Genomic DNA, 18,415 nt, shown 5'->3' with positions numbered 1-18,415 from the left:
ACTGTAACTGTTAATGTTACTACATCGACCAGTACAGCACAGGAACAGGCCCTTTGGCCCACAAGGTATGTGCCATACATAGAAACAGAAACATAAAAAATAGGTGCAGGAGGCCATTCGGCCCTTCGAGCCAGCACCGCCATTCATTGTGATCATGCCTGATCATCCACAATCAGTAACCTGTGCCTGCCTTCTCCCCATATCCCTTGATTCCACTAGCCCCTAGAGCTCCATCTAACTCTCTCAAATTCATCCAGTGATTTGGCCTCCACTGCCCTCTGTGGCAGAGAATACCACAAATTCACAACTCTCTGGGTGAAAAAGTTCCTATTCACCTCAGTTTTACGTGACACCAATCTCTTCGGCCTGCACGTGATCCATACCCTTCAATCCCTCTATCTATAAGCCTCTTAAATGAACTGCCAAATTGCTTTCTTCAAGAAAGTAGTTAGTGTAGGGTAATTTGTGAGACTGCCAGTAATGGAAAATCCAGGCTTTCAGAGTTTATACAAGTGCCGTACCTGCAGCAGTTTGCATTCCCACACAGCAACACCTCTCGCCCACCACAGCACACAGTGCAATAGGACTGGTAGCCATCATCATCATACATGTAGGAAGTCTCCAGGTAGATATCCTGCAACACACCAATAAATTATCACCTCACCAAGGACCATACCCCACAGATAAAATCTCCCTAAAATGGCAATTATTTCAATGAGTCAATGTTAGGTTTCACACCGATCATTGCTTAAATATTCACAGAATGTGGATTTAGACCTTTAAGACTTTAGAGATATGGCACGTAAACAGGCCCTTCGGCCCACCGAGTCCGTGCCGACCAGCGATCACGCCGTACACTAACATTATTCTACACATTAGGGACAATTTACAATTTTACGGAAGCCAATTAACCTACAAACCTGCACGTCTTTGGAGTGTGGGAGGAAACCGGAGCGCCCAGAATCCCAGGAAGAACGTACAAACTCCGTACAGACTGCACCTATAGTCAGGGTCGAACCCGGGTCTCCGGCGCTGCAAGCGCGGAAAGGCAGCAACTCTACCGCTGCGCCACCGTGCCGCCCACTAAGGTTGTACGAGGTCAGGGGAAGAAGGCAGGAAAATGGGGCTGAGAGGGATAGATAGATCTGCCATGACTGTATGGTGAATTAGACTCGATGGGCCGAATGGCCTAATTCTACTCCCATGACTTATGCATTTATGAAAGGTGCTGGGTGAAAATTGAAGGCAAGATTTGATACTCCTGATCAATGCACCTGTCTGGAATAAGCATTATAATAACCACTCAGCTTTATTCTGCACCAACAGTAGCTTATTACAACAGTGTAATTTCAGAAAGTGCCCAGACTCACCTTGCAAATAGTACATAGACCACCTTCAAACAGTGGATGGAAAGTGCCGATCCTAATGCTGCCACAAGCAAGACAAAACTCTGATCAAAAGGAAGGATATGTATTAGAATCACATGTCACTAATGCAGTCATACTTACGGTTTAGTTTATTGTCACGTGTACCGAGGTACAGTGAAAAGCTTTTGTTGCGTGCTATCCAGTCAGTGGAAAGACAATACATGATTACAATTGAGCCGATGATAGACACAAAAAACTGGAGTAACTCAGCGGGACAGGTAGCATCTCTGGAGAGGATTGTGTGATGTTTCGGGTCGAGACCCTTAAAGAATGGTCTCGACTTGAAACGTCACCCATTCCTTCTGTCCAAAGATGCTGCCTGTCCCGCTGAGTTATTCCAGCTTTTTGTGTCTATCTTTGGTTTAAACCAGCATCTGCAGTTCTTTCCTACACAATACAATTGAGCCATTTACAGTGTATTTATGAGTGTGGAGCGATTGTAATATGTGATTGTGGATCTGCTTCTGTGGCTAGCACACAAATAGTCACCCAGGTTGGGCACCATCTTGATCTTCCATTGTAATTTATTGTCATTTAAGAAGCATTCTCTGGATACTCTGAGATGCTGTCCATTCTCAAATGATCTTTATTAACCATTCATATGAAGGTCTTTTAAAAATGGATCGTGACTCTCAGCATCTGCAGAATATCCTTCAACAGGTCGGTACAGGTGACAACTAAAGTATCATCGAACCATTGAATGTGAGCATTCCATTTACACTTGTTTGAGGCCATTTGAACCCAATCCATCTGATGGAAAATTGACAGGACCAGATAGTACAATTTGTCTCCAGAAATGCTGCCTGTCCCGCTGAGTTACTCCAGCATTTTGTGCCTATCTTTGGTTTAAACCAGCATCAGCAGTTCCTTTCTACACAGAACTATTTGTTTATTTGCATCCAATTTGATTTTTCACCGAGTGTTTGCTTCCACAATTCTACCATTTACAATGTGATATTTACAACCACCAGATTTTGCATTAACCAAATTAAATAATTAACTTTCCTCGTATGTCAGAGGAACAATTTTGAACTAAACTTTGAACCAGGTCGTACAAAAACAAACCAAATCAGAGAAGGGTATTGGTTGTCCCACCCCCGACATCAGTCTGAAGAAGGGTCTCGACCCGAAACGTCATCCATTCCTTCTCTCGCTTTTGTCCCACCCCCGACATCAGTCTGAAGAAGGGTCTCGACCCGAAACGTCACCCATTCCTTCCCCCCTTTTGTCCCACCCCCGACATCAGTCTGAAGAAGGGTCTCGACCCGAAACGTCACCCATTCCTTCTCTCACTTTTGTCCCACCTCCGACATCAGTCTGAAGAAGAGTCTCGACCCGAAACGTCACCCATTCCTTCTCTCCCGAGATGCTGCCTGACCTGCTGAGTTACTCCAGCATTTTGTGAATAAATCAAAGGGTATTGGTTGGGTGGCATGGCCTGTTTCCATGTTGTGTGATTCGGGCTTGAACCACTTTGGATAAAATATCTGCCATCTATTTTGTTGAAGTTCACATGCTAATAATAATCTACAAAATCACAGATTTAAACTAGTAGGACAATTAGCTATTGTAAATTACTACTCGGTAGAATCTAGGGCGGATTGATAGGAATGCAGGGACAATAAAATGGCGTTAGTGTCAATGGGTGTAGGAAGCAACTGCAGATGCTAGTTTAAATGGAAGATAGTGATAATGCTGGAGTAACTCAGCAGGACAGGCAGCATCTCTAGAGAGAAGGAATGGGTGACGTTTCGGGTCGAGACCCTTCTTTAGACTGATCAGTCTGATGTATTTTGTGTCTATCTTAGTGTCAATGGGTCTCTGATGGTTGGTGGGTGTTTCTGTCCTACATGACTGTGAATCGAATTAACCTGAACTAAGTTGAACTAAATCCAGCCGCTGTAATGCTGCATTTACGATGAAAGTTAATAAAGGAGAAACATTACCTTCAATGCTTTTATTATTCGACGTAACTTGAAAGAAGATTTTTTCTACGAATAAGAAGAAAGAAGTCTGTTAGGAGTTAATTACTAATAATACGTTCTTTAGACTGGGAGGTGACAGCAAGACGATCATTACCTCTTCCCCGGTGATCCTCCTCAGTTCCTTCTTTGCTTTTACAAAAACTTGTCTTCTGTTTCTTTGTCGGGGGATAGTACTCGGGGACACAGACCTCGACTGGAGTGCCCCCTGCACTGTCGCTCTCTGTCAAATGACGCAAGAGTTAATGTGAACGGATGGAGCTTCGAGCCGATTAATCTCGCGCAAAAATCAAACTACAGGTCAAATCTGCTGCAGCTCTCCCCTTGCATCTGGTGCGTTTACCACAATTATCCAAAATAAATTTCAAATCAAAAATCTCAACCTCGAAGTTTATCATTCTCTGTTCATCATTAAATATTGAATGTTCAGGAATACATGTTGAGGGAACTTGATAAGAGCTTAAAGTGAAAACAATTGACCCGGTTGGATTGCCTTTGAATAGAAATAATATGAACTTGGTGGCCAACATATATTATATTCATTCATTTCTGCAGAGTGCTATGTGATATGATTTCATCGACAGTCGTGTACCTGTGTTTTGTTTGGGTTTAATTCCTTCGTAACCTTTCGGTTGGAAACCACCAAATGCCCAGTCTAGCATGGGCTTAATCTGTTCCTCCAAAGTGCCCCGGTCATTGGAAGGGAATGGCATTCCAGACCTGCTGCTGGCAATCTGTAACAGATGGTGACCTCCATTACGTATTAAATAAATCATTACAAAAATACATAAAGTGCTGAAGTCACTCAGCAGGTCAGGCAGCATCTCTGGAGAACGTGGCTGGGAGCAAGAGATCATCAGCAGGAATCACAGAGGGGGAGTGATGGGAAAGGGTCTCACAGAACTCCCGTCAGAGAGCGCAGAACGTCTTCAAAATAGTCATACTTTGAGGAGATTTTACAGTGGAGCAGTAAAATGTGGACACATGGAACTGCAGATGCCGTTTTACAAAAAAAGACTCTAAGTAACTCCAGCACTTAGTATCTTTTCAGATGATCATATCATAAGAGATAGGAGTATCATATCATATCATATCATATATATACAGCCGGAAACAGGCCTTTTCGGCCCTCCAAGTCCGTGCCGCCCAGTGATCCCCGTACATTAACACTATCCTACACCCACTAGGGACAATTTTTACATTTACCCAGCCAATTAACCTACATACCTGTACGTCTTTGGAGTGTGGGAGGAAACCGAAGATCTCGGAGAAAACCCACGCAGGTCACGGGGAGAACGTACAAACTCCTTACAGTGCAGCACCCGTAGTCAGGATCGAACCTGAGTCTCCGGCGCTGCATTCGCTGTAAAGCAGCAACTCTACCGCTGCGCTACCGTGCCGAGTAGAATTAGGCCATTCAGCCCATCAAGTCTACTCTGCCATTCAATCATGGCTGATCTATCTCTCCCTTCTAACCCCATTCTCCTGCCTTCTCCCCATAACCTCTGACACCTGTACTCATCAAGAATCTACCTATCTCTGCTTTAAAAATATCCACTAACTTGGCTTCCACAGCCTTCTGTGGCAAAGAATTCCACAGATTCATCACCCTCTGACTAAAGAAATTCCTCCTCATCTCCTTCCTAAAATAACTTCCTTTACAAACTTTTGTTTGGCAACCAGCACTTAAAGTTCCATGTGTCTACTAAATAAATCATCATAGTTTGACAATGTTCACCCTCATAGATCTTCTGCTTTCTGAAATGTGGAAACAAAATACTGGACTTATTGTGATGGTATCATCAATAGAATTTGAGCAGCAGGATGAACGAGAGTCCTCTTAAAATAAGATGATGCAGACTGAATTGCTGAAAACTATGATTTGTACAAAAACCTGAATAGGTTATGTTAGAATGCAGCCTCCAGACTGACTACAGTGCAGTATTAACAACTACTACACTAGTGAGGTTTAAGGTTTAAACTTTAAAAGGCTGAAGCATTAACTTGTTTGTTCCCACAGATGCTGCCTGACCTGCATAGTATTTCAGGCATTTTCTGCTATCATGACCAATTTAACATTCACAATAAACTGGACCCAAGGCACTTGGATTTCTTTTCAATGTGGATCTTGGGATTTATGATACCCTAACCAGCATTGATCGAAAAGTGCCTCTCCAAACTAATTTAACAAAACAACCCAACCATTATTGAAAAAAGAAAGGGTATTTTAAAAGAATTAGTCTGAAAGACTTCAATACAAATCAGCATTTTAAATACTGTTTAAAATGTATTACCTCCAAAGCCTGATACACAGCTCTTTTGTAAGAAATCAGCTTGTTAAATGCAGAGGTGTGGAAGTATTGCCCAATAGCTGTTAAAGGCATAAGTTTGTCAGCAGAAACCTTGAAAACAATAAAGATTACAAATGTTAATCATCCAAAGCATTCTGAAAACTGCATGTTTTTAAGGACAGTTCTGCTTTATTTTATCTTATTGCAACTAGTACATTACAATTAAAACACAAAGTATTTGAGACAGGATAAACGCTCAATTTAAAAAACCAAGCCCAAAGCCAAAATATTATCTAACTATCCAACTAAATATACCGACTTACAAGAAATTACTCCATATGCAAATTAAAAACAGCTACCTACATATTAATTCACTCTTTACAAAAAAAAACGAATCCTGTAGATGCAAGTATATCATTGGGATTATCAAGTACATTTCCTAAACAATCTGAAAACTACAAAATAACTAAATAATTTAAAACTTTTATTCTTGTGTGGTCTAATTTATACTTGGTGCACTCGTGTATCCAGTGAAGGACTTCTTTTAGAAATGAATGAACTGTTACAATAGAGGTTTCTTTGCATTACCAGTGATTAAGCCTCTGCATTACACATTTTTCTGTAGATGTAACAAAATATGATTTAAATAACAATGGGAAAAAATCCACAGGGTTTTACCAACTGATCAGCATCAAAATCATTTGACAACACAATGGTTGCAACTTACAGGATGAAAAGGCAAATACGTTTGAATAAAGAGAGATAAATCGAAGGTAGACACAAAAAGCTGGAGTAACTCAGCGGGACAGGCAGCATCTCTGGAGAGAAGGAATGGGTGACGTTATCGGGTCGAGACCCTTCTTAATAGAAACATAGAAAGTAGGTGCAGAAGTAGGCCATTCGGCCCTTCGAGCCAGCACCACTATTCATTATGACAATAGCTGATCATCCAGAATTAGTCCCCTGTTCAGACAATTACAAATGTAATATAACCTGCAAGTGGCAAAAGTTCAAATAATCAGTAGTGTCTGAATAGATGCTTTAACCAGCATTTGAGAGGCCTTCTGCAGCAGAGGTGTATTGGATATTAGGTCCAAGGCAGTCTGCAATTAGAAGCTGAATGGCATCAGAAGGGAGAGAAGAACGTTTCTTGAATTGTCCGGGAGAATTTATCATCTCTCGCTCCCTGGCAGTTGGCTCGGTGAAGTCTATCCCTTCCTACAAATTATGGCCTGTTTCTTTCTGATTAGCCAATGGCCAGTGACAAATGAATTCTAAATATGTTGAAGAGTGTATTACCTTCTGTTTCACATCATTGACATCATTGAATATGATTTTAGCTTTCGTGTGTGTGCACACCACAATGCATGGGAAATCAGGGACACATTTACAAAAATATATCATTTGCACATCTGATAGCACTGGCGTTTGGTTTACCTGTTAGATTGACTTGGTACCAAGTACTAAATTAGTACTAAATTAATATTTTAGTACTAAATTAGTACTTGGTAATTAGCATTAACGAGTAATTAGAGCCAGTACTAAATTCAGTAGGAAAAATTTAGTGCGTAGTATTACTTTGCATGTGGTACATAAAACTTTGTATTATGTGAAATAACCTCTATTTCATTCATGTGTTTACAGCTTCGTGCAGGCATTAACCTGTTTATCTGTAGCGTTAGGTTCCATATAATGATAGCACACATGGAAACGTAGGTAGCATCATTATATTAGGTATTTGTACGTTGAAGCATTCAAGAGAGAGCTAGATAGAGCTCTTAAGGATAGCGGAGTCAGTGGGTATGGGGAAAAGGCAGGAACGGGGTACTGATTAAGAATGATCGGCCTTGATCACATTGAATGGTGCTGCTGGCTCGAAGGGCCGAATGGCCTACTCCTGCACCTATTGTCTATTGTCTATTGACGACTCCATCAGATCTAAAGTTCCACCTTTTAATCCTCAGAAAATTTTACAAAACCGCAGGGTTGCCAGGATGTCGCAGAACGTTACACATATCTGTCTGCCGTCCGTCGCTCACTGACCTCTGAGAACTTGCCGTCACCGAACCACTGGAGCCATCGCAACCCCGACGCCGCTTGCCTCCGACCGGGTGTGCGCCATGACACCACGATGGCCGGCCACCACGAGAACCCCTTTATCTTCCCCCACACCAACTCCCCAATACCGTAACCCTTGCCATCCTGAAGACAAAAAATGTTTACACTCATCACAAATCAAGTCAAGTCAGTTTATTTGTCACATACATATACAAGATGTGCAGTGAAATGAAAGTGGCAACACCTGCGGATTGTGCTAAACTACAAAACAGAATAGAGAAAGAAAAAAAAATTTAACATAAAAAATAAATGAATACAGTAAATTAAGTTAGTCCCTGGTGATATGAGAGTTAACAGTCCTGATGGCCTGTGGGAAGAAACTCCGTCTCATCCTCTCTGTTTTCACAGCGTGACAGTGGAGGCGTTTGCCTGACCGTAGCAGCTGGAACAGTCCGTTGCTGGGGTGGTAGGGGTCCCCCATAATGTTGCTGGCTCTGGATCTGCACCTCCTGATGTATTTCCACGCATTTTCTCCTGTAGTGAACCGGTGTAAGGAACCATCAATATAAATAACATTTTATGGTAGACACAAAATGCTGGAGTAACTCAGCGGGTCAGGCAGCATCTCAGGAGAGAAGGAATGGGCGACGTTTCGGGTCAAGACCCCGAAACGTCACCCATTTCTTCTCTCCCGAGTTGCCGCCTGACCTGCTGAGTTACTCCAGCATTTCGTGTGTACTTTCGATTTCCAAGTCAAGTCAAATTTTATTTGTATAGAACATTTAAAAACAACCCATGTTGACCAAAGTGCTGTACGTCAGTTCAGGTACTAAGAACGAACATACAATGGCACATAAACATAACAGCACATACATAAACAGTTCACAGCGTTTAACCTGCATCTGCAGTTTTTTTCCTATACGTAATAATAATTTATGATACCAACTACTTTTCATCGACCTTGCATTTTGTTTGCTTACCAGGAGCCTATTCTGCTGACGTTAAACAGACCAGAGGTCTGGTTTAGGGGTACAGAAATTACTTATGCACTGCCCGGTCTATCACAAGTACTGAGCTCGTCACCATCAAAGGGATTTATAGGAGGTTCTGCCTCCAATAGGCAGCCGACATCAACAGGTTCCTCACCACCCTGTCATCGTGGGAGCAGCATAAATATATAAACGTCATCTCTACATCTTGACACACGTTACCTGGTACTGAGGGATTCCATCTGTACTCTTCACAATACTATTTTCGCAGACAAAGCCTTCTGCTGGAACTGGAGGTTTCTTACTGCTATCCAGCGGATCCATAGTGAGGTCAATGACGGAATTTTCGGTGATTAAAGCCTTGGGGGTAGATGCCCTCGTCTTCTGAGACTGTAACAAATATCAAGAAACAAATAAGCACATTACAAATAAGCAAATTACACATTAGAATAACAATTTGTTTACTGAATAACCAACGCTACAAGTTGTTGGAATACTGGCACGGTGGCGCAGCGGTAGAGTTGCTGCCTTACAGCGAATGCAGCGCCGGAGACTCAGGTTCGATCCTAACTACGGGCGCCGTCTGTAAGGAGTTTGTACGTTCTCCCCGTGACCTGCGTAGGTTTTGTCCGAGATCTTCGGTTTCCTCCCACACTCCAAAGACGTGCAGGTATGTAGGTTAATTGACTGGGTAAATGTAAAAATTGTCCGTAGTGTGTGTAGGATAGTGTTAATGTGCGGGGATCGCTGGGCGGCGCGGACTCGGTGGGCCGAAAGGCCTGTTTCCGCGCTGTATCTCTAAATCTAAAATCTAAAATCTAAAATAATGCTTGCCAACGACCAATGGAGAAACAATGACCTGTAGATGCTTGTTTACACAAATAGACACAAGGTAACTCAGCAGGTCAGGCAGCATCTCTGGCGAACAAGGATAGGTGACGCTTTGAGTCTGAAGAAGGGTCCTTACCCAGAACGCCACTTATCCATGTTCTCCAGAGATGCTGCCTGACCCGCTGAGTTACTCCAGCACTTTAGCGATCAATGTCTTTGGTTAAGAGTTAATGATTCAAGTCAGATATTATGCGCCAGCTTGCACAAGAGAAATCATTATTCGACAAATTTATTTTTCAATTTGACTGAAAGAGTTTCGATGAATGAACTGGATCACTAGCAAGACAGGACTGAGGCCTATAAGAATCAATCAGACATGCGTATCTCCAATTATCCTCTATAATGATGCACAGGAGAAGCATCTACTCGTTAAGTTCGCCATAACACACTGCTCACTTCATGGAATATCCAGTTTACTCCAAAAGATAGCAAATACTATTCCGTTTATTATATTCAGGTCAACGTATAAGCATACTAACATAGGAAGAATCTTGAAACATGACTCATACAATATATAAAACGTTCAAATCCAAACGAGAACATTTGTCGTGCTTCTTCTTGCAGCCTTTAATAGTCCTTGATGAAACTTCAAGCCGTAAATTTCCCACCTGAAGTGGGAACCAGCAGTACATTAGGATGAGTACTGGCTAATTAGCGTTGTGCCCACCAAGATGCAGTTTAAAGGTTTTGTTTGCATGCTATCCAATTAAATCAAATCATACTGTACATGATGCTTAGAGCACATGGTATTGGGGGTAGGGTACTGACATGGATAGAAAATTGGTTGACAGGCAGAAAGCAAAGAGTGGGGATAAATGGGTCCCTTTCGGAATGGCAGGCTGTGACCAGTGGGGTACCGCAAGGTTCGGTGGTGGGACCCCAGCTATTTACGACATACATTAATGACTTAGATGAAGGGATTAAAAGTACCATTAGCAAATTTGCAGATGATACTAAGCTGGGGGGTAGTGTGAATTGTGAGGAAGATGCAATAAGGCTGCAGGGTGACTTGGACAGGTTGTGTGAGTGGGCGGATACATGGCAGATGCAGTTTAATGTAGATAAGTGTGAGGTTATTCACTTTGGAAGTAAGAATAGAAAGGCAGATTATTATCTGAATGGTGTCAAGTTAGGAAGAGGGGATGTTCAACGAGATCTGGGTGTCCTAGTGCATCAGTCACTGAAAGGAAGCATGCAGGTACAACAGGCAGTGAAGAAAGCCTTCATAACAAGAGGAGTTGAGTATAGGAGCAAAGAGGTCCTTCTACAGTTGTACCGGGCCCTGGTGAGACCGCACCTGGAGTACTGTGTGCAGTTTTGGTCTCCAAATTTGAGGAAGGATATTCTTGCTATTGAGGGCGTGCAGCGTAGGTTCACTAGGTTAATTCCCGGAATGGCGGGACTGTCGTATGTTGAAAGGCTGGAGCAATTAGGCTTGTATACACTGGAATTTAGAAGGATGAGGGGGGATCTTATTGAAACATATAAGATAATTAGGGGATTGGATACATTAGAGGCAGGAAACATGTTCCCAATGTTGGGGGAGTCCAGAACAAGGGGCCACAGTTTAAGAATAAGGGGTAGGCCATTTAGAACGGAGATGAGGAAGAACTTTTTCAGTCAGAGAGTGGTGAAGGTGTGGAATTCTCTGCCTCAGAAGGCAGTGGAGGCCAGTTCGTTGGATGCTTTCAAGAGAGCTGGATAGAGCTCTTAAGGATAGCGGAGTGAGGGGGTATGGGGAGAAGGCAGGAACGGGGTACTGATTGAGAGTGATCAGCCATGATCGCATTGAATGGCGGTGCTGGCTCGAAGGGCTGAATGGCCTACTCCTGCACCTATTGTCTATTGTCTATTGAAGCCAGACACAAGTACATCAGGCAATGAACTGAACAAAATCCTAGAGCAGAAAATAGTGTTAAGGAATTGTAATATTACAGTTACAGAAAAAAAAATCAATGTCTGCAATGGGGTAGGTTGGAAGATCAGGATCCCAACTTAGTCCATAATTTAATAGCGTTCGTAAGACCAGACATAGGAGCAGAAGTAGCCCATTCGGACCATCGAGTCTGTTCTGCCATTCGATTATAACTGCTCTACCTTTCCCTTTCTCCCTCCTTCTCCCCGTAATCTTTGATGACCTTACTAATCAAGAACTTATAACAGCAATAACAGTCTGATGAAAGCAGGGAGGAAGCTGGTATAAGCTTTCAAGCAATGGTATATTCGAGCTTTAACCCTCTTTTACAATTGTCTATTTTACACTTGTCTTTGAACTTGTAGAAGACTAATTTGATGTCATAGAGATTTCTTCATGGTTGTAGAATAAAATGCTCCAGTCATTAATATCTGACGTCAGCAGCTATTTAGACATGTGGGACAAATGGCAAAAAATGAAACCACATTTGCTCCAGATCTTAGATGGCTCTTAAATAATATTCTTCTTAGACCAAATTGTTCCAACAATACTATAATTTGAAATATTAAATCTTACCTTCCTTCTGTCCATTCTCGTCTATGAATTCAAAAACTTTTATTTATCTAAAAAGGATTGTCTGACACTCTGGATTCATTACTTCTGGAATACAAGGTGGTGTTGCTAATAACGTTGCTAGGCTCTCTAATTTTGACACTGTGGATTATAATGGCAATAGTGTACATCAGTACTGATAGAGAGATACAGCATGCAAACAGGCCCTTCGGCCCGCCAAGTCCCTGCCAACCATTGATCACTCGTTCACACTAGTTCTATGTTATCACACTTTCTTATCCACTCCCTACAAACTAGGAACAATTTACAGAGGGCAATTAACCTACAAACCTGCACGTCTTTGGGATGTGGGAGGAAACCAGAGCACCCTGAGAAAACCAAAACTCCACACAAACGCCACCTAAGGTCAGGATCGAACCCGGGTCTCTGGTGCTGGGAGGCAGCAGCATTACCAGTTACGCCACTATGCCGCCACTATTCTCTAAACCACAGTTAGTTGAAGAACAGATAGTGTAAGAATATAACTGCAGATGCTGGTACAAATCGAACACAAAATGCTGGAGTAACTCAGCAGTTCAGGCAGCATCTCAGGAGAGAAGGAATGGGTGACGTTTCGGATCTGAAGAAGGGTCTCGACCCGAAACGTCACCCATTCCTTCTCTCCTGAGATGCTGCCTGACCTGCTGAGTTACTCCAGCATTTTGTGAGTTAGTTGAAAATCGTTTTTTAAATCACAATTCTTGTGACAAAATTCAAATAATTTATTTTGCTCTAGAACCAATATAACTGAATTTATTTCATTATATTAGTATGCCACGTCAAAACCATCTACGGCCATCTACCATGTTCCGAAGCTTGGAGAGAGGTGTTGTCTTGTGAGTAGACTGCAAATTCTAGATTCCCACCATGAATAGTTTTAATTTATAAACCAGTATTTCTAACAATAGATTTGTAACAAGAAGCTTGACTCTGTAAAGTTGTGCTGAAATTCCTCCAATAATATCCTTCCCTAACATTGCAGGAACGTTACCAGGAGAAATTGCCTTTATCCTGAAAGGGAAAAATACATTCAGTTTCAAAATGCCTCTTGGCATCATTGAAAGTAATCAAGAACAGGTTTCAAAGGCGAGTAAGATCCATGCTTGCAGGCTGTCAAGAATGTAAATGTCCATCTTCACCAATTGCAAGTCCTTCACTCATTTCCAAACGCAAAAATGCAACCAACGGTATCATTAATTACTTCAGTTCAGAAACAGAAAAGGCCGGGAACACAAGAATCTGCTGGAATTCCAAGATGCAGGAACATTGATCAAAGTGCTGGAGGAACTCAGTGGGTTAGGTAGCATCTGTGGAGGAAAAGGACAGATGATATTTAGGGTAGGATCAGAACACCTTTTATGATTGACCATCAGGTTGAAGGGTTCTGACCCGGAACATTGCCTGTCCATTCCCTTCACAGATGCTGCCTGACCCACTAGGTTTCTCCAGCATTTTGTGTTTGTTAAAGGTTGGAAATACATGATGGATATTGCATCAGCAGTCGACACCAGCAGGTTCTGTGCGCCAACAACATTTTATAGAATATGGAAAATAAAATGGGCATTTAATATCACGGGACCAATAAATGTAATGAACAGCTGCCTCTTCCTGGAGCCACTCAACGTGAAGCAGATATTCACATATTTTTAATTGGTGTATTCTCAGTTCATATAATAAAAGTTACATTGGTAAGATGAAGCCTAGATTATATTATACATAATGGAAATAAATAATACACGTGTGAAATTAGAATTGAGATAAACTATTACTAAATTACAATTCATCCTGGGATACTTGGTTTGAACTTCAAATGTGCATTGATGTTCCACAGACGTCAATGGAAAAGAATGTTGGAAGACATCATGCTCTCAGCACTTTCAGCCCCTGGTCAAATATTATCACCATGTCTCTGGATTTTGAGGAAGTAACATCCATTAAGGGAAATGAAGAGACTTACTGGTGGATATCAGCTCTATCACATTTCACACAGAATCCAGAAGATTCATGCAATTTCATTCGGTTGTCGAGATCTTCCATAATGGTTATGAACGTGCAGGAAATTTCAACAATACGGTGAAATGGTACAAGTTGTGTTGAGTCCATCAACCTTCTTCCTCTATTTGTAGGAACAGCACCTCATATTTCGCTTGGGTAGCTTACACCCCAGCGGTATGAACATTGACTTCTCTAACTTCAAATACCCCTTGCTTTCCCTCTCTCTCCATCCCCTCCCCCTTCCCAGTTCTCCCACTATTCTTACTGTCTCTGACTACATTCTATCTCTGTCCCGCCCCCTCCCCTGACATCAGTCTGAAGAAGTCTCGACCCGAAACGTCACCCATTCCTTCTCTCCAGAGATGCTGCGTGTCCCGATGAGTTACTCCAACATTTTGTGTCTACCTTCTTCCTCTATCTGTAATTATCTAGACCCTGATTACTGCTCTTTAGTCCACAAGCCCCTCTTATATAATAAATATCTCGTCCTCTTCATCTGAGGATACATAATTTGAAATATTTTGGAGATATATCCTTGAAGCTTTTGTTAGCAAGAGGATATGAAAGTAAACAAAGAGCAACATGTTGATAACTGTTCTTGTATGTGTTTCTTGTTACTTGCCTACTGTCCAAGCACATATATATGTCCCTGTACTGTACTGTTCTGTGTTCTATGTTCACCAATCCATACGAAGGCAGCACGGTGGCGGTAGAGTTGCTGTCTCACAGCGTCAGGGACCCGAGTTCGATCATGACTACGGGTGCTGTCTGTACGGGGTTTGTACGTTCTCCCCGTGACCTGCGTGGGTTTTCTCTGAGATCTTCGGTTTCCTCCCACACTCCAGAGACGTACAGGTTTGTAGGTTAATTAGCTTGGTGTAAATGTAATATTGTCCCGAGTGTGTGTAGGGTAGTGCTGACGTGCGGGGATTTACAACATTCTTGTAAACCAAAGACTTGGCCTCCACAGCTGTCTGTGGCAATGAGTTTCACAGATTCGCCACGTGTGGAATCTCTGCCGGCATGTGATGCATTTCCCTCCATTCCCCACACGGTTTATGATTATAGCTTTGGGCAATTCATCACATATTTATATTTCATGTAAATGTTATCTGCTAATTTAGATTATATCTAGCATGGCTTGAGAAAACAAGTTGAGCATGTCCTCCAACAGTTTGTTTTATGCTCCACATTCCAGCATCAGCAGTCTCTTGTGTCTCTGGTGTGTAAATGTTTGACAGTCAGTTTTTGGACAATGGGCAATGATGCAAATCAGAAATGAATTGTTGATCACACAGTATCACAAACTATATTTCAAGGGTCACAGTTGACAATGTTGGAGATATAAGGAACTGCAGATGCTAATTTACAGTAACTCAGCGGGTCAGGCAGCATCTGTGGAGAACATGGATAGGTGACGTTTCACAGAGTGCTGCAGTAACTCAGCGGGTCAGGCAGCATCTGTGGAGAACATGGATAGGTGACGTTTCACAGAGTGCTGCAGTAACTCAGCGGGTCAGGCAGCATCTGTGGAGAACATGGATAGGTGACGTTTCACAGAGTGCTGGAGTAACTCGGCGGGTCAGGCAGCATCTCTGGAGAACATGGACAGGTGACGTTTCACAGAGTGCTGGAGTAACTCAGCGGGTCAGGCAGCATCTGTGAAGAACATGGGTAGGTGACGTTTCACAGAGTGCTGGAGTAACTCAGCGGGTCAGGCAGCATCTCTGGAGAACATGGATCGGTGCCGTTTAACAGTGCTGGAGTAACTCAGCGGTTCAGGCAGCATCTGTGGAGAACATGGATAGGTGACGTTTCGGGTGGGTATCCTTCTTCAGACTGATTGTGGGTGGGGGGGGAAGAGAAAGCTGGAAGAGAAGTGGGTGGCGGAAAAAGTCTGGTCGGACGAGGGGGGTTTGATTAGCAGATGGTTGGGCGAAGGTGAAAGATGAACCTTGTGAGATAAGGATAGAAGATGTGTGAACTGTAAAACCAGAGGGAGGGATACAGGTGTGAGTGATACAGGTGTGATACAGGAAAAATGGGTGTGTCCAGGAGGAATACAGCGAAGAAAGGGGGATAAAAAATAATAAATAAATAAAGGGTTAGTCACCTAAAATTGTAGGTTAGTCACTTAAAATTGGAGATTTCAATGGTCACACTATTAGTTTGTAAGCTTGTAAGCTATCTCTGATTCTTATGATTCTCACTATAGGTAAATGCAGTGTAAGAAAATAACTGCAGATGCTGGTACAAATCGAAGGTATTTATGCACAAAATGCTGGAGTAACTCAGCATGCTGCCTGACCTGCTGAGTTACTCCAGCATTTTGTGAATAAATACCTTCAATAGGTAAATGCAGCTTACTTTGCAGGATTTCAAAATCATTGCATCATCATCAGAAATAACTTATACTCCACCTTATAAAATATGACACTGTTAAATCATACATGATTATCAACTCTTTTCTTATAATCTGGGATCTACATAATTGGAGGAACAGCACCTCATATTTCGCTTGGGTAGTTTACACCCCAATGGTATGAACATTGACTTCTCTAACTTCAGGTGGTCCCTGCTTCCCCTCTCTATCCCCTCCCGCTTCCCAGTTCTCCCACTAGTCTTCCTGTCTCCGACTATATCCTATATCCCGCCCCCTCCCCTGACATCAGTCTGAGGAATGGCAATAGACAGTAGACAATAGACAATAGGTGCAGGAGCCAGGAGCCAGGAGCCTCCATTCGGCCCTTCGAGCCAGCACCACCATTCAATGTGATCATGGCTGATCATTCTCAATCAGTACCCCGTTCCTGCCTTCTCCCCATACCCCCTGACTCCGCTATCCTTAAGAGCTTTATCTAGCTCTCTCTTGAATGCATTCAGAGAATTGGCCTCCACTGCCTTCTGAGGCAGAGACCTCACCCATTCCTTCTCGCCCGAGATGCTGCCTGACCCGCTGAGTTACTCCAGCATTTTATGTCTACATGATTAGTTATGTGCTCGTTAACATGTAGATAGCTTATTATTGCTTCTGGAGTTAGTTACTGCCTTATAGCATCAGTGTGTATAAGCAGTTTTTTATACTACTTTCTCTTTGGAGCGTGGTTTTCTTGGTTGAGCACTTTCTTGGTTGAGTGTGATAGCACAAGTATTTTGTGTTTTAATAGTAACTTAATGCAAGTGTTACTGTTTCATGCACATCAGCAATGCTAAAAAAGAATGTATACAAAGATCACTAAATCTTTCACCTCTCACCTCTCCTGCAGCAGTGAAATCTGATTTTGGTGAGAATGGATCACAGTAATCACAAATCAAAACCACAGGCCAGGAAATGTGTCATTGTGAGAGCAAAGCAATGTGCCATCTACATTGAAGTTGTGGCAGAGGAATTAATCTGCACCACACTTTCTGTTGTTAAAACAATATTCCATTGTTAAAGCAACATAGCCTGGATGTTGTTTCAAGAACGCTAAAACAGCTTTGCAAAACTTGTCACAAAACTGCACAAACCGGTGAAGTTAAGTCACGGGTGTTTATTTCACCAATGTACCTGCAATAGAACAATGAAATTCTTACTTTGCTGCAGCTTAGCAGGTCCATTAACACAATAACGCACAGGTGATACATTGTAATCCAAAAACAATAAATGAATATCTATAATCCGAGGAAACCTTAGCTTACCTAATACTTAATAGGTAAACTGAGGCACCTTGAGCAAAAGTAGTGATGACAAGAAGCTGGTAGTGTGGTTACAGCCTGGGTAAAAGTGCATTCTATAAACGTCTGCGGGTTTAGGAGCCACAAAGAGTGACCAAAAGCTCCTTCGAACTGCGGTTGCCAAGGTTGGTTTCTATCAAAAATTGAACGTTTTCCACCCCTGCCTTCTTTGTTTTGCGGAAAGAATAACAAAGTGCTAGAGGAGCTCAGCGAGTCGGGCAGCATCCGTGGAGGTAAGAGACAGAACACTTTTACGGACGTTGTAGATCGGGGAGAAAGCTGGAAGAGCAGTGGAGACAGGACAAAGCCTGGCAAGTGATAGGTGGATACATGTGAGGGCTTGGGGTTGATGACAGATGGTTGGACAATGGCTCGAGAAAAAGGAGTCAAAAAGGCATTAGGATTAACTCCGTCTCTCTCCCCAGATGCTGCCTGACCTCCTGATTTTCTATCTTTGTTTCAGATTTCTGGCATCCAGTTTTGTTAATTTGCATTTACTGTTGAACTCATTGCCACTTGTCTTCCAGTGATATCCAAG

The 18,415-nt window shown here is 42.4% G+C and overlaps 1 protein-coding gene across 1 annotated transcript in view; it reads right to left on the bottom strand.

Annotated features, from left to right (window-relative positions):
• The window catches only part of dnmt3bb.1 (DNA (cytosine-5-)-methyltransferase 3 beta, duplicate b.1), an 89,434-nt gene that overhangs the window by 32,989 nt on the left and 38,030 nt on the right, over positions 1-18,415 (bottom strand). The window contains exons 6-13 of the mRNA XM_078419164.1: positions 8,970-9,137; positions 7,744-7,902; positions 5,704-5,811; positions 4,002-4,143; positions 3,507-3,632; positions 3,374-3,418; positions 1,371-1,450; positions 522-634 (exon numbers count right to left, since the gene is read on the bottom strand). Of these exons, the coding sequence (XP_078275290.1) occupies positions 522-634; positions 1,371-1,450; positions 3,374-3,418; positions 3,507-3,632; positions 4,002-4,143; positions 5,704-5,811; positions 7,744-7,902; positions 8,970-9,137 (941 nt within the window). The remainder of the gene's footprint in view (positions 1-521; positions 635-1,370; positions 1,451-3,373; positions 3,419-3,506; positions 3,633-4,001; positions 4,144-5,703; positions 5,812-7,743; positions 7,903-8,969; positions 9,138-18,415) is intronic.

Source organism: Rhinoraja longicauda, chromosome 22 (assembly GCF_053455715.1).
Source record: "Rhinoraja longicauda isolate Sanriku21f chromosome 22, sRhiLon1.1, whole genome shotgun sequence".
Classification (NCBI taxonomy): domain Eukaryota; kingdom Metazoa; phylum Chordata; class Chondrichthyes; order Rajiformes; family Arhynchobatidae; genus Rhinoraja; species Rhinoraja longicauda.
The sequence above is the reverse complement of the archived record's forward strand: the minus strand, read 5'-3'. Positions and strand labels throughout refer to the sequence as shown.